At 38.1% G+C, this 17,211-nt stretch overlaps 1 protein-coding gene across 1 annotated transcript in view; it reads left to right on the top strand.

Annotated features, from left to right (window-relative positions):
- Positions 1–17,211, top strand: part of LOC126418611 (uncharacterized) — a gene marked incomplete in the record, with an annotated part of 174,015 nt that overhangs the window by 84,504 nt on the left and 72,300 nt on the right. Inside the window, 8 exon segments of the mRNA XM_050085445.1 lie at positions 1,711–1,757; positions 1,949–2,118; positions 2,321–2,481; positions 4,813–4,972; positions 5,400–5,619; positions 15,443–15,666; positions 15,743–15,845; positions 16,011–16,138. Coding sequence (XP_049941402.1) covers positions 1,711–1,757; positions 1,949–2,118; positions 2,321–2,481; positions 4,813–4,972; positions 5,400–5,619; positions 15,443–15,666; positions 15,743–15,845; positions 16,011–16,138 — 1,213 coding nt within the window.

Raw genomic sequence — 17,211 nt, 5'->3', positions numbered from 1 at the left:
AATTATCTGTGTACTTCATATGATGAGTTTGAGTAGTCTACATCAGAGTGGCAGATTGACATACCAGCTGATGGCTAAAATGCCTGTAGTGTCTCACACAGATCAAAATAATAAATTTATGGTATCAGAATAAACTTGGTGAAGATATATAGTTAAAGGTGATGCAAAAATAATAAACTGGCCCATCAACTTCCATAATAATTTTCCATGATCTTGGCTGCCAGAAATATCCAGCAAACTGTGCTCACAAAAGTACTTCCATCCCACATAGCCAAACACTGCCATTGAAAGAACACAAGGTCCTGACTGCCACGAAGCTCTATGGGACCAGCACAAATTCACAAGCAGTTGCCTCCTAATTTTCCAATGTGGGTGAATGAAATCAAATCGTAAACTGCAATCCATGAAGAATAAACACCTCCAGTTCTGAAATCTAATCATATTTGACTTCATGCTAAATTCCGAGAATTGTAGGGACAAGAGTGAAAGCAGTGAATTAGATTGTTGTTGTCCAGTAACAATGCATATGCTGATGGTCACTAGCTATTGTGGCTGGAAAGCTGATATAATTTTATATGGCAGGCTAAAATCTGAACTTCATGGGAAATCATACTTATGGTATACGCAATAAAGTTTTCTACTTGACTGTTAGTGAGCACACTACAATGATACTTGTACTGAAGTGCAAGTGTAGCAAAAAGTGGAATTCTTTAAGCACTGAACAGAAGTTGCAGATTGAACAGTTTTGTTCACTAGTCAAAGTATGATGAATATGGTTGCCTAATCACAATGTGATTCTGAAAAGTTGATGAAATTGGCAATCATGATGGACACAGATAGTTTAAAAGGTGCCACTGATGCCTGCATAGAGGAAATTAAGTGCTGAAATAGTTCCTCACATGAAAAGAAAAATTACTGAAAATGTCAGCTACTGAGGGTTGACAATTTTCGAAAATCAGTTATGTCAATGATTTAGAATGACGGAAAATAGTTGCTTAACATGTGTGATATGTTTTACAACTGCTCACAGTAAACTCTTTGAATTGAGGTTTCCCATTCACTGTGTGCAATAAGAAGAGTTGGAAAGTCTGTCCATTTCACAATAATTCAAATGTGGAACCTTACAGTTTAAGCCTTTCTTTGGTTCATTTGAAATGTAACTGATGAAAGAAAATGAAATGGGTGGTAGCAAAAACTGGGTATTAAGGAAGTTAAGGCAACTTATCAAGAAAAGTGTGGGAAAAGCGAGATGCAGTGATAAGCTGGAGATGTTAAAGTAATTAATATTTTTGTATTCCATGTTTTAGGAGTTTCTCCTTCTTTGTGACTGCTTCTACAGAGTTCCGTCTGTTATCTTTCTCCTGCTTGCATCCCTTGGTTAAATGTGCTGCATGTGCGAAAGTTGAACTCTTAGACTTAAGTTGCTATACTGACTGTTGGAAGTTTATTTATAGTGAATATATAACTTTACAGTTCAGATAGCGTTTTGTGACCATATTTCAATTGGAAAAAGTTGGATAGTACTGAAAGTTTTGAAAAATAAGTGTACAGAAACAATATCTAAAAATATCACTTAATTTTCAAAGACCCAAATGACTACTAACATTTCTTCAGTTGCCCAATTTTGTTTCCACCTTATGTAATTTTTTTGTCAACCTTTTGTTATGAAATATGAAACTGAGGATACTGAAAACCACATTTTTCTTCCAGATCAGAGATAAAAGCAGTATTTTCCATCAATGGAAAGCAGTATGAAGGTAAGGACAATGTATTTTCAGAAGTGAAAAGATGTTTTAAAAATCATGATTTCCTTTAATATGTAAGGTTATTGGAATCAGCATAAATTTACCACAAGATGCATATTTCATGTCATTCTTTAGTATTTAGAGTTTCATTATTTTCTAATACCATCAAAATATTAAAACAGCCTTATATTTCATTTTTATAGTGGACAGTTCAATTCCTCCAAATACGTCACTCAATACTTACATAAGAGACTATGCAAACCTCAAAGGAACAAAAGCAATGTGTCATGAAGGTGGTTGTGGAGCATGCATTGTCATGCTTACAAAGAAACATCCTGTTAGTAAAAAGGAGCAATCTTTTGCAATCAACTCTGTGAGTATTCTGTTGCATGAATCAAGTTTTTGTACTCAAATATTGACTGTAAAAAAAATAAAATAAAATAAAAAAAATATCTGAATAGTTCAAATTTTAAAAATGTAAGAATATAAACTATTTACTTACTTCTGTTACTAAAACTATTGTAGTAATATCTGTGTAAAACTAATCATTCAGTGAAGAATGTAAAACTTTTCAGTGTCTGATGCCAGTATTTTCATGCCATAATTGTGCTGTAACAACAATTGAGGGAATTGGAAATGCAAAAATTGGTTATAATACAGTGCAGAAAACTCTGGCTGCATTCAATGCTACTCAATGTGGTTACTGTTCCCCTGGGATGGTAATGAACATGTACAGGTCAGTGTATACTACTGTTCATAGTCTGATGTAAGAAAAAAATCTTGTAACATTTCAGAGAACATTAAACGCGTCTTCTTATTAAGAAAATGACTCTTGAACTACAGACACTTCAGGTGGAACAGGATGGAAATTCAAAATTTTTGTTGTGAAGCTCTAAAATTTAATTGTAAATGGTGTTTAGACCTTGTTTATATTGCAACTAGATTAATTTTTTAAAAGTTAATTGGTCAGGCAAGAATTTCTGTTAAACACAAACAGGGCTGCAGCGTTGTCTGGAAAATTTTAAAGTTTTCTACTGGTCCTTCCAAATTTGTTGCTATTCATATAAAATAACATCTTGAGATTTTTTTGTGTTGGTTAGCCTAGCCTAGCATTGCTTGGCTTTATAGTATACTACATTTACTTGTATCGGTCTGTGTACTTCTTAATACACGTTTGTGTGGTATTCTCACTGTGAAAAAGTGACTAGTTTTGCTAATAATAGCGGAATTAAAATTATAAACTGCCCAGGCAAAAAAATAGGACCCAAATGCCACTTTGTTTGGAGAAAAAATTGTGAAAACAGTGAAGAAACAAATTTGTGTTAATGTCCTAACTTAAATAGGTTTAATGCTACACCTAAACAAGTTCCTTCCCAAAAGAAACTGATCAAGGAAAGGAATAAATATAATGCTCATAATAATGACAGTAAAGACTTTAAAATAATAGCTATTTCTATTTTATCCCATGCTATGGAGAAACAGGTATTATGTGCCGAAAGGGAAGAGTGAAGGTATGAAATTAGAAATAAAGTTTGCAATAGATGCAGAGCTATAGTTGATCTGCAAATCTTGTAAATATAGTGTCATTTTCTTCATGTCCTATTAAAACTATATGATCATATTTTGGCTGCAGTAGAGGAAGCAGTGTTAACTGCAGCTCCTAATGTACAGTTTTAACTGTAATGGAGCATATGCCATGAATCTAATATTGGGACTATGCAATATGCTGTTTTTGTCAGATTTAATAGGACCTGAAGGCTGCAGCTATTCCTTCTTTCACATAATACCTGGTTCTCCATAACATGGGATAAAATAGAAATAGCTATTATTTTAAAATCTTTACTGTCCTTATTTTTAGCATCATATTTATTCTTTGCTTTGTTCAGTTTCTTTTGGGAAGGAACTGATTTATGTGTAGCATTAAGCCTATTTCAGTGTTAAAAGTGAAGCCAGGAAGTAGCAGGAATGAAACTTTTTCAATGCTCCGAGCTATGTTATGTTGTCCAGTACATGGAGTACATCCAAACCATATGAGTATGAGGTAGAAATAAACTTCAGTATGTGGGACACGGGAAGGAAAAAATGGGGATCCATCTTCAGAAACTGAAGTTGTCACCAGGGGAAACCTACCAATTGATTTCCCATCACTAAGGAACAAGACTGACAATGCCAACTATAAAGAACTTAAATTTTATGCGAGTCTTTTGCCCTTTTAGGCATTCTGTATTAATGCTGGACCATGTCTCTTTAGGCAGTTTGTAGTTTTAGTGTGTTCCGAAGAAGGCGTGGTTATCCGTGCTGAAACCTGGGTCAACATCCGGTTTCTGTTTGCAATCAAGGCGGATTCTTTATAATCATTAAATTATTCAAAATTGCTGATGTGCTGCAATGTTAAAAGTTCTCATGACATTCACATTACACACAGAGTACCTAGCAATTAGGTTGAGAAATGAAAGAAGATCCCACTCCACATCAACAAGACTAGACTGTTCTTTCTGAAAGCTAAACGAGGACTTTCACATGAAAAACTACGTGAAGATTGCACAACTATTTGATGGAACGCACTGGTGATACATTTTTGTAACATTGTCTATACCTTGCCTAAACTAACAAATATGCAAATTGTCTTGTGATTTTTTTTTTCTTTATGCTCTCATTATTTACAAAGAAAACATGGCTGAAGATACAAAAATATTGTATGTCTAAAAACTTTTTAGTGGCTCCCTTACTGGACACCATATTTGCAAATTTTGAAAGATATTGTTGAAAACAAATGCAATTGTAATTTTTTAATCAGTGTTATTGTAATCTACTTTTCCCCATCTCTCTTTCCATATGATGGCTTCTGCTTATTAATATAGCATTTCATGTGTTTCACACCCTAAAGACTTTCTTTCATGATTGATTTACAAGGGCAAACAGCATAGAAAACTCTTAATTTCACTTACTAAACCATATATGCTTAGTTTCCATTGCATGAGGGTGAATGTGGCGAAATAAAGAAGTGATGAATTGAAAAGATAAGTTTTTAAACGTCTAACATGAACTACTTTAATGTTTTCAACAGTTTGCTGCAAAGTGGGAGAGATGTAACAATGGAGGATGTTGAAAATTCTTTTGGTGGTAATATATGCCGTTGCACTGGATACCGACCAATACTGGATGCCTTCAAATCCTTATGTACAGATGCTACAGCTGAGCTCAAGCAAAAGATTCCTGATATAGAGGTACTATAATAATTCTCAAATCTTCAAATTAGTGAGAGATCACAGGGATATATTAGAGCATTAGAGTATGTTAATCTTACTTAGGATTTTATAAATTGTTAGTAGTGTCATGACAGCAGTTTTGTGCTTCCCAGATTGCCTTAGTATTTCTCTCAGTATTGTACGTACTTTTCCTTTATAAATATATTATTGTATATTTATTACTTTGTCATAAAAATCTTGGTGATTTATCTTAGTCATTATATGTTCATTCCCTCCTCCATTACTTCCAAAATCCATCTTGCAAAATATCAGTTTATTGAGCAATTCTCCATACTGGTTTTGTGAGTGCTTGATGGATTTATACAGGATTATAATCATATTTCACATAGTAAATCAAATGTACAGCTCACAGAATGTAGTTCCCAATAAAATTCCTTTGTTGCAGGACTTTGCAGAAAAAATTTGCAAAAAGAATGGAAAACCATGCAAGAAACTTTGCACTGTTGAAAATGGGGTCTGCACTCAACAAACAGTGCCCTCATTATTACACGTAGAGCTGCATTCAACAGAATGGTACAAAGTTGAAACAATCAACAGTATTTTCAGTATACTGGAGAGCAAATCAAATAAAAACTACATGCTTGTAGCTGGTAACACAGGTCACGGTGAGTAAATTTCATGAGCAAAACTGTATGAATCAGTTTGTTAGTGGAGCAACACATTTAGATGAAACTAAGTTTTAAATCCCACAAAATTTCTCTCCCTCCTCCCCTCCCCCATGCCTGCAATGGACATTTTTCTGTTACATAGTTACTAGTTTGCCCAAACCACACAGACCTGAAAGGTGCTGTGCATTGATGACGCATAGTGCTCCACATGTACAAACATAAATAACAATTTTGTCCCTTCGGCATGACCTATTTTCAGTATGGTAATGTTACAAATAAAATTCTGTTGTGGTTATCTTAAGTACACACACATTGTAGCACAGAATATATAAGAACTGGTAAAATTCATCATCTTAGACAGTAAGACAATAAATTGTCACACACCTTTTACTTTGGCAAAATATCAAAATCAAAAATAGAGAATGATAGGCCCATAATATGTTAAGTGTTTTTATATATGGTAAACTAAAATGGAACTAAACCATTTACACATTAAGGAAACTGAAAAATTTTATCAGCTAACTGTCAAGATGTTAAAGTTACAGATTTCATAACGTGGTCATTCATTCCAAATGAGTGAAACTGTTGACATTTCACTAACTTAATTTAATTCAATAAATGGTTTAAAGAAACACGGGGGAAGTTCGTAATGAAACATTTGAGATATATCCTAAATGTTGACAACATTATGTAACATAGCCTGGCGGTACAGATTTCCATGGCACTTCATTCCTATAAAAATTGCATTGATTGCCTATAATAGATTTCCATGGCACTTCATTCCTATAAAAATTGCATTGATTGCCTATAATAGAGCTATAACTGTCTTAAGAAAACAAAAACTATATGGGGTATTGTCACGGCTGAAACAGGTAAGAGATTCAAAGACCAGGACATCATTTTGAAAAACACACAAAATGTCAACATTAAAAAACAAGATTCACCAAATGATGTAAACAATTTCAAAAATGCTACTTAGTCCTAAATTTACCAATAAGGGAAAACCAGAAATTTCAAAAGCTACTTCTAGTCTGAGGGTAGAGCCAATAAACATGAAGTTTTAAGAGAAAAAGCTTGAAATTTAAAATATTGGAAATAGGTGAGGAGCCAGTGTTTGTCATAACAATGACAGCTCCACAAATTGCAAGGCCCTTGGCACACACAGCTAACTTACCATTTAGTGAAGGAATGAAGGAATGTTTCTGGAAAGTCTGAAAATCTCAAAAGTGAAGGCATTATTTTAAAATGGTGAAAAGTGTATGATTGAAAACTATTGGCCATTATCACTCTATCCAGCATTTTACAAAATATTAGAAAAATTAAAGTACAGACTCAATTAATATCTAAATTAAAATAATTTGCTAAACAATAATCAGTATGGTTTCCAGGCAGGAAAAAATACAGAAACTGTAGTGATGTGCTATGCTGAACAAATAATCAGAAACCTAAAGAAAGGCAATATTGAAACAGAAGTAAATTTAGGTATCTCAAAGGCATTTCATAGTGTCAGTCATCACATTCATTTAGAAAAATTAGATGCATTAGGTATTAAAGGGGACAGTGAAAAAGTTGTTTGAATCATACCTACAAAACAGAATGTAGATTGTAGGACTAATGTCGGCTCCCTCCAACAACAAAACAAATTTGGTATCAGAATACCACAAGACATTATTCCAGGCACCATATTGTTGTGAACTCCACAAATTATTTTGGGACATAAGATAAAATGAAAAAATTATCAATAAGGTCACCCCATGCTTAGTGCCAAAAATGTAGTGAACTCAAGAAATTTTCTCTCTGCTGTCAGACGTGAAATTACAAGCAGTTAACTGATGAGTGTCCCATGCTCGAAGACAACAGTTAATTGTTATCAGTAATTAAATAAAATCAAACATAACTGGTATGACATTAAGGTATTCCTGTATGAATATAACATATTGCTTATGTGATCAAACCATAAAAGAAATGTATTTATATTCACACTGTTTCAACAAAATAAAATTACAAATATCAGGGCTGATTTGACTGGGCATAGACATGACTCGGTTAGTAAGGGAAAGGAGGGGAAATGAATTGTCTATCGTCTTATACTGCTGTTGGCATGCATAAGCTGCTGTCCTTTTTGGAAAAAAGGTGAATAGGTGAAGACTAGTTGCTATTGGAGGGGTGGAGGATGCCAAAAGCCAACATATCCTGAATGGTCTCCTTCACATGCAGAAGTTTGGTAGTATTAAGGCGCCTGCCCTTATAATGAACAGGTAGGCTGCCGGCAGTGTGAATCCTATGACAAGTGCCATTACTAATGGCTGATATTTGCATAGGAGGGTGAGCCATATGGGTTAAGAGGCAATGTCAGTTCACTGTGCTTGGTGAACCAGGTCAGCATAGGTGGGGCATCGGCTGAAGTCAGCAATGGAAGAAGCGATGTAGGAGTGGAGCAGGCAGATGCATCTTGTAGATTCATCTGTGTTGGTGAGAAAACAGGAGGTGGAATGCCCAACACAAAAGCAGATTGGTGAGAAGACACTGTAGAGGTGTGTGATGGACTGCCTTGTTGCAGTTCTGAAGATAGGCGGTGTGTGGTATGCCATGCATGTGACAGTTCAGCAGAGAGGTGATGCAGGTGTATAGGGTGTCACTCTTGTTGTAGAGTTCACTGATTTGTGATCACACGTTGGACAGGTTCGAGAGCCATTTAGCACTTGACCAGGGATGTATGTGTGGAAAGCATAGCAAAGGAGGCAGAGAGTGAAGTCTTGCTGAACTTGTGTGAGCACGGAACTGTAGAACCAGACACGTGGTGGAGTGCGGTGGCCTTCAGGTCTGGTGAAAGTTCATAATGGTGTAGAAAATCCAACTCTTACAGGTTCATCCAGGTCAGCAATGTGGAAGCTCCAATTTCACTGACTTGATACGGTCGACGACTTGATACGGTCGACGACTTGATACGGTCGACGACTTGATACGGTCGACGACTTGATACGGTCGACGACTTGATACGGTCGACGACTTGATACGGTCGACGACTTGATACGGTCGACGACTTGATACGGTCGACGACTTGATACGGTCGACGACTTGATACGGTCGACGACTTGATACGGTCGACGACTTGATACGGTCGACGACTTGATACGGTCGACGACTTGATACGGTCGACGACTTGATACGGTCGACGACTTGATACGGTCGACGACTTGATACGGTCGACGACTTGATACGGTCGACGACTTGATACGGTCGACGACTTGATACGGTCGACGACTTGATACGGTCGACGACTTGATACGGTCGACGACTTGATACGGTCGACGACTTGATACGGTCGACGACTTGATACGGTCGACGACTTGATACGGCCGACGACTTGATACGGTCGACGACTTGATACGGCCGACGACTTGATACGGCCGACGACTTGATACGGCCGACGACTTGATACGGCCGACGACTTGATACGGCCGACGACTTGATACGGCCGACGACTTGATACGGCCGACGACTTGATACGGCCGACGACTTGATACGGCCGACGACTTGATACGGCCGACGACTTGATACGGCCGACGACTTGATACGGCCGACGACTTGATACGGCCGACGACTTGATACGGCCGACGACTTGATACGGCCGACGACTTGATACGGCCGACGACTTGATACGGCCGACGACTTGATACGGCCGACGACTTGATACGGCCGACGACTTGATACGGCCGACGACTTGATACGGCCGACGACTTGATACGGCCGACGACTTGATACGGCCGACGACTTGATACGGCCGACGACTTGATACGGCCGACGACTTGATACGGCCGACGACTTGATACGGCCGACGACTTGATACGGCCGACGACTTGATACGGCCGACGACTTGATACGGCCGACGACTTGATACGGCCGACGACTTGATACGGCCGACGACTTGATACGGCCGACGACTTGATACGGCCGACGACTTGATACGGCCGACGACTTGATACGGCCGACGACTTGATACGGCCGACGACTTGATACGGCCGACGACTTGATACGGCCGACGACTTGATACGGCCGACGACTTGATACGGCCGACGACTTGATACGGCCGACGACTTGATACGGCCGACGACTTGATACGGCCGACGACTTGATACGGCCGACGACTTGATACGGCCGACGACTTGATACGGCCGACGACTTGATACGGCCGACGACTTGATACGGCCGACGACTTGATACGGCCGACGACTTGATACGGCCGACGACTTGATACGGCCGACGACTTGATACGGCCGACGACTTGATACGGCCGACGACTTGATACGGCCGACGACTTGATACGGCCGACGACTTGATACGGCCGACGACTTGATACGGCCGACGACTTGATACGGCCGACGACTTGATACGGCCGACGACTTGATACGGCCGACGACTTGATACGGCCGACGACTTGATACGGCCGACGACTTGATACGGCCGACGACTTGATACGGCCGACGACTTGATACGGCCGACGACTTGATACGGCCGACGACTTGATACGGCCGACGACTTGATACGGCCGACGACTTGATACGGCCGACGACTTGATACGGCCGACGACTTGATACGGCCGACGACTTGATACGGCCGACGACTTGATACGGCCGACGACTTGATACGGCCGACGACTTGATACGGCCGACGACTTGATACGGCCGACGACTTGATACGGCCGACGACTTGATACGGCCGACGACTTGATACGGCCGACGACTTGATACGGCCGACGACTTGATACGGCCGACGACTTGATACGGCCGACGACTTGATACGGCCGACGACTTGATACGGCCGACGACTTGATACGGCCGACGACTTGATACGGCCGACGACTTGATACGGCCGACGACTTGATACGGCCGACGACTTGATACGGCCGACGACTTGATACGGCCGACGACTTGATACGGCCGACGACTTGATACGGCCGACGACTTGATACGGCCGACGACTTGATACGGCCGACGACTTGATACGGCCGACGACTTGATACGGCCGACGACTTGATACGGCCGACGACTTGATACGGCCGACGACTCTGCAGATCCAAAGGTATCGTCACGATCCAGTGTCACATAATGTTTAATCATCAGTTAATGCACGTAGGTGCTGCCAAAGCTGCGTACAAGTGTGGTCATCGAGGTGCTCTTCATGAATAATGTGGTGGATAGCTTCCACCAGTGGGTGAGAAAAATGCTGGGTAAGCAGTGCTTTCACTGACAAATATTTGTGCGAGGCAGGCAGTAACTGAAGCAAGTCACTGATGAGGTACCTATGAGTGTAAAGATGGCTCACCAGGCAGACAAAACGGTTGTTGTCCAAAATGCTGTGATTGTCCAGTAGGTTATCCACTAAGGCAAACTAAGTCTTTGCGTTACATTTCGGCAAAGCAGGCAGCTCACGAAACCTGGCGGGAGACACATGTTGGGGCAGTACCAGCAAATGGAGATCAGTGCAAGCACCGTAGGATGCCTTAGCAAGTGCAGTAGTGGTGAACAGTGTGTCACCCAAGGCCTGCGTGGGGCAGTGGCCACTTGCAGCACACAATGCGCAGGGAGCGGGCATACAAGATGTCACAGTTTGTCCAATCTGCAAGCCTGATGAACACAGTATGGGTGTAATGGCCATTCGGGGTGAGGTCGTACGACACTATTCAAATGAGAATGTGCTAAACCATGCACAGAAATGTTAGTCACAGTTCTGGATCTTTGTCAGCACATCAACCCATCCCGAAGATGACATAGATGAAGAATAAACCACAATGTCTTTAACTGGCAGGTCGTCAACATTGTCGTTAGGCGGCGTATACCGCCCATGTTCTGGCTGTTGTGCTGCCATGCTAGGTGGTGGCCATTTTGTGCCAGGTAAGGTTAGGTGGACACTGCATGGTTGGGCATAAATAATTGTTCACTTTTAACCAAATCTTAAGTAGGTACACTTGTCCACTCATCGTTGCAAGCACAGTTAGTGGAGCCTGTTACACTTGGACCAAAAGACAATGGTAGATCCATTGTGGTGGAAACAATGGAGGCTGGCACAAGATGTTCTTAAATTATGAAAACAAGCACAAAGTAACTTGATGAGATGATGATGGTGTCAATCACCACTGTGGCTATTATGTGAAATCAGTTGGAGAAACACACACTAAGTATCGAATATGCATTTATTAATCACTGGTACATGACAAATATGGCAGCAGTAAGTTACATGCCGAAAGAGAAGACTAGAACAAAGCAATCAAAAGAAGCAAATGTCACAAAGTTAGGGAGCTCTGCTCCAGAGATGCGACAAGTTGCTTGGTAGGGGTTTATTCTACTGAACTACTTCTGGGTGTCACCCTTTATTAGTGATCTCTATTACAAAATGTACCTGTATTTTAATGTTACTAATTACTTCTATGTTTGTAATTTTACTTATTACAAAACTTCCTTACATGTAACACTTCAAAATATACCAATAATAAATTTTTGGACCTCTGTGGACAAATAATGATTTACTAAAGATGAGACAGGAACTGAAGTTGAAGGTAGCAAAGCAAAGTCTGTAATGCTTAAGTTTTCAAATATTCCTTTACAACAGAAAACCCTGAATATTTGCCCCCATTTAATTCTTGTAACCACTGAAAAGATGAATGAGTACTAGTGTCAGTGGTGGTTAGAACCAGCTGAAATCATTCAAATTAAATGAAGCTCCAGGGATAGATGGAATTCCTGTTAGTCTATACTGGATTTGCAGCTGATTTAGGCACTCTTCCAACTATAATCTATCCTAGATAACTCAAAAAATCATGCCAATTTCTTGGGAAAAATCACAGGATACACCTGTCTGAAAGAAGAGCAGTAAAAGTGATCAACAAAACTACCATCCAATATCCTTGACATGAATCTGTTGTTGAATCTTAAAACATATTCTGAGTTCAAACATAATGAGGTATCTCGAACAAAATGACCACCACAATGCCAACCAGCATTGATTGCAAAAATAAACTCTCACTTTCTTCAGATGACATGTGAAAAGCTTTGGTCCAAGGCATTCAGGTACATGCTGTATTTCTTGACTTCCAAAAAGTATTTTCATACCACACTTACACTTACTGTCAAAAGTGTGAGCATAAGGGGAATAAATTGGAATTTGTGACTGGACTGAGGTCTTTTTGGTAGGGAGGATGCAACATGTTACCTTGGATGGAGGGTGTAAAGGAGCACCCTCCTCTAACGTTACCTTTATTCAACTGATGTTATTGATACCAAAATACTTTCTACCTTTTAAACAGGTTAGTATTATCTCAGCAGTTTAACTAAAATAATTTCATATGATATTGTATTAATACCTTATATTTCAGGCTAAAATGTGTAAATATAAATCACTTTTTCTTTGTTACAATCGATATGTACTAACTCCGTATGTACAGTTAAAATTACTCTGCCTTTGAAACATTTGAAATATCGAAATATTCACACTTAAAATTCCTATTATTAATTACACAATCTGACACTAATTATTAAATTTTGTGGATTGATTTCTAAAGTAATAGTATAGATCAATAGAAAACGAAGTTTGTGAACTCCTTTGAATATTCTTAGTACCACAGAATGAAGTAGTACTGGGCACACATCTGATATGAACAGATGTTTTTATGTTTGTCAAGAACAGTGTCATTTTTGATAATGAAGTGGAAATTGTATGGCCAGTATGCACTAGAAAAATGTGAAAAAGTAATAATAAAGATAAAAACAGGCAATACTTCAGTAATTCTCATGTCATTTTGAACCTACAATACCAAATATTTCAACCTCGAGAATTAACACCCTACATGTGAAAAACTGGAGAAAACTGTGAGAAAAGAAGATATTAAAAATGTTTGTTGTAAATCTTACTACTCTTGAAGCTTATTAAAAGCTTTCATCTTGAAATGAGTGACAATAAACAAATGAAAAGAGGGAGGGTAAGATTACAGGAATCAGTGTCAGAGGTAGAAGTAACTTCAGGTGTGTCCCAGGTAAGTGTGTTGTTTACTCTTGCTTTTTGTTGTATATTAATAACCTTGCAGACAATATTAATAATAAAACAAGGTTTCTTGAAGATGATATTTATCTATAATGTACTACCTGAAAGAAGCTGCATAAATATTGTCACATCTTTATAAGCTGTTGAGATGGTGCACAGATTGGGAACGTGCTTTAAATGTTTAGAAATGCAAGTTTGGAAGTTCACAAAACTAAAAAGTGTAGTATCCTATGATTAATATGTCACCATTAGAATGAAACAACTCGTACAAATAGCTGGGTGTTAATGCATTGTAGGGATATGAAATGAAATAACAATACACATTGTCATGGATTAAGCAGATGGTAGACTTCAGTTTATTAGTAGAATACTCTGATCTGCAGTCAGTCTACAAAGGAGATGATTTGCAAATCACTCATAGAACTGATTCTAGAATATTGCTAAAATGTGTGGGACCTATACCAGATACGACTAACAGGAGGTGCAAATGGTCACAGGTTTGTTTAACCTGCAGGAGAGCAATAGAGATGATGAAGGAACTGAACTGGAAGAGTCTTAAATATAGGTGTAAACTATCCCTAGAAAGTCTGTTAACAAAGTTTCAAGAACCAGTTTAAAATAATTACTCTAGGAATATACCCCCTATGTATCACTTCCATAGGGATTGTGAAAATCACATTAGAATAATTACTGCAAGCACACAGAGGCATTCAAACAATTGTTCTTTCCAAGTTCCATGCATGAATGGAACAAGAGAAATTCATCATAACCCTTTGTCATGCACCTCAGTGATTTGCACAGTATAGGAAATTATTGAAAAAATGCAGAACTTACTGTTATAACATATTTGGGAAAAGTCCGATAAAATCAGATTTGTGCTTCTGAAAACCAACCAAAAGTCCTCAAAATGCAAAACACACTGATCACAAGGCACACTGTGATAACAGCATAGAACAGCCTGATAAATTTGAATGTTCAGGTGTCCATAAGTGAAAATGTGGTAAATCAAAAAGTTTTCATAGGACTGGACGAATTTACAAAAACTTCAAACAACATCTGAATATGAATTATGTGAACCTATCTTTATTTGGAACACACTTGCAGGAATAAAATTACACAGCCACTGACTTTATAAAGTACCTATTAGTTCTATGTATTGCTGAAAGAGGTGCCTTACTAAAAATTTGGAGAAATAGAAATTTTCACATAGTAATGAAACATCCCAGTATTTTAAATGAACACACATCTAAAATCATTTCACTAGGATTCTTAAATGTCATTTCTTTGTTCTTCTAGGAGAAACCATACAAATTAAAAGTAGCATTAGATAATGTGAAACTCAAATAATTCTTAATTGCACAGCCACTGCCAATGGGAACTTCGTAAATCCAATCAGCACACAGTATTTTTTCTGAATATATTCATACACACAGAACATGTATTACTGCATAATCACAAAATATCACAATTGGCATACACTAAAGAGCAATATGTATAAGCAAAGTCACATGATAATCACATAAAGAACCATACACAACCATGAAATGGCACTATAGTTAATTTCTAGTCTCTGGCAGTATAGATACTGCCAATGGTGGACAATGTATGAAGTACAGTAAAAATAACTACCAAAATGCAGCTATGTCAAACAATTGACATTTGCAATTTTAAATCAAATTCAAAATGCCTGATCTAAATTATAGTAACATCACAGACCTCATGTGTATTAGTTGAACTTCACAGCAATACTTAGAATTTACATTTCAGGTATCTTAATTTACAGGTGTGTATCGGAGAGATCCTGACATTGAAATATTCATAGACATTAGTGATGTCTCGGAGCTCAAAGGACACAGCATCAATTCTCAACTGATTATTGGAGGAAACATGACTCTAACAGAAGCTATGGAATTATTTTACAATATTTCAAAGACTAATAAAAACTTCAGCTACACTAAAGTGCTGGCAGATCATATAGATTTGGTTGCAAATGTTCCAGTCCGAAATGTAAGAATGGTAACCTTTGTGCCAACTACTATTTGTAGAAGTACAGGAATGTTACATGTTGGTTTATCTGTTTCAGGCTGGAACTATTGCTGGAAATCTCATATTAAAACATGAGCACCCAGAATTTCCATCAGATATTTTCCTGATGTTGGAGGCTGTTGATGCAAAAATTGATATAAGTAGGTGCACATCATACATTAAAGTGTAAAATTCATGCTATTTTTATTAATAACTCCAAAAGTGTTTAAAATGTTACTCAGTGTGACAAACTAATGTTCAGAAATTAAGTAGTTTCACTGTAATCAATAGACAAGAACTGTTAATGTTTCAACTTATCTTCATAGTTGACAAGACTGGAGCACAGACTACTGTCAGTCCACTGGAGTATTTGGAAGTTGACATGAAGCAGAAGATTATAAAGAGCATTACTTTGCAGCCCTATGATGATAATTATTTCTTGAAAACATACAAGGTGAGTTTTCAATATCATATGGCACGTGCAGGGAGCAAAAGGCTATTTATGATTTGTACAGAAACTAGATGGCCATTATAAGAGTTGAGGAGCATGACAAGGAAGCAGTGGTTGGGAAGGGAGTGAGACAGGGTTGTAGGCTATCCCCAATGTTATTCAGTCTGTCTATTGAGCAAGCAGTAAAAGAAACAAAAGAAAAGTTTGGAGAAGGTATTAAGATCCATGGAGAGGAAATGAAAACTTTGAGGTTTATAGACACAACTGTAATTTTGACACACACACACACACACACACACACACACACACACACACACACACACACAGCAAAGGATCTGGAAGAGCAGTTGAACAGAATGGACAGTGTCTTGAAAGGAGGATATAAGATGAACATTAACAAAAGCAAAATGAGGGTAATGAAATGGAGGCAAATTAAATAGGACAATGCTGAGGGAACTGGATTAAGAAATAAAATGCTTTAAGTAGTAAAATAGTTCTGCTATTTGGGAAGCAAAATAGCTGCTGATTGTTGAAGTAGGGAGGATAGAAAAGCTAGACTTGCAATGGAAGTGTTTCTGAAGAGAAATTTGTTAACATGCAATATAAATCTGTCGGGAAGCCTTTTCTGAAAGTATTTTTATGGAGATTTAGACAAAACTAATGATGTATTGAAACCATAACTTTTTAAGGTTCTTCTCCAAGCAGTTGAAGGCATTTTTCATGTCTGCACTCACTGTTAAATCTTTGCTTTCTGGAATTTATTTAAATACCTAAACTAAGAGTACTTTTGGTCCAGAAATTGGTTTTAACCATTACTTGTGATAGGAAGAAGTCATTTGGATAAAATATCTGACCTCATCAGAACTATAAAACCTTCCAAATATCTAAAACAAAAGAAGAAAAAATCATTTGTTTTCCTTTGTTCACTGTTACTGCAATTCCTGAAAAACTGTTTCTGATGCTTTTTAACACAGTATAATCTTAGATTACTAGTTAAATTTGAACTAGAACTGAAAAACAAAATAACTCAAATGATTTCCTTGAAACATTCAGTGAAACAAATGTCTTACAGTACA

Source organism: Schistocerca serialis, chromosome 9 (assembly GCF_023864345.2).
Source record: "Schistocerca serialis cubense isolate TAMUIC-IGC-003099 chromosome 9, iqSchSeri2.2, whole genome shotgun sequence".
NCBI classification, from domain to species: Eukaryota; Metazoa; Arthropoda; class Insecta; order Orthoptera; family Acrididae; genus Schistocerca; species Schistocerca serialis.
Note: the sequence above shows the minus strand (reverse complement) of the source record. Positions and strands in the feature narration are given on the sequence as shown.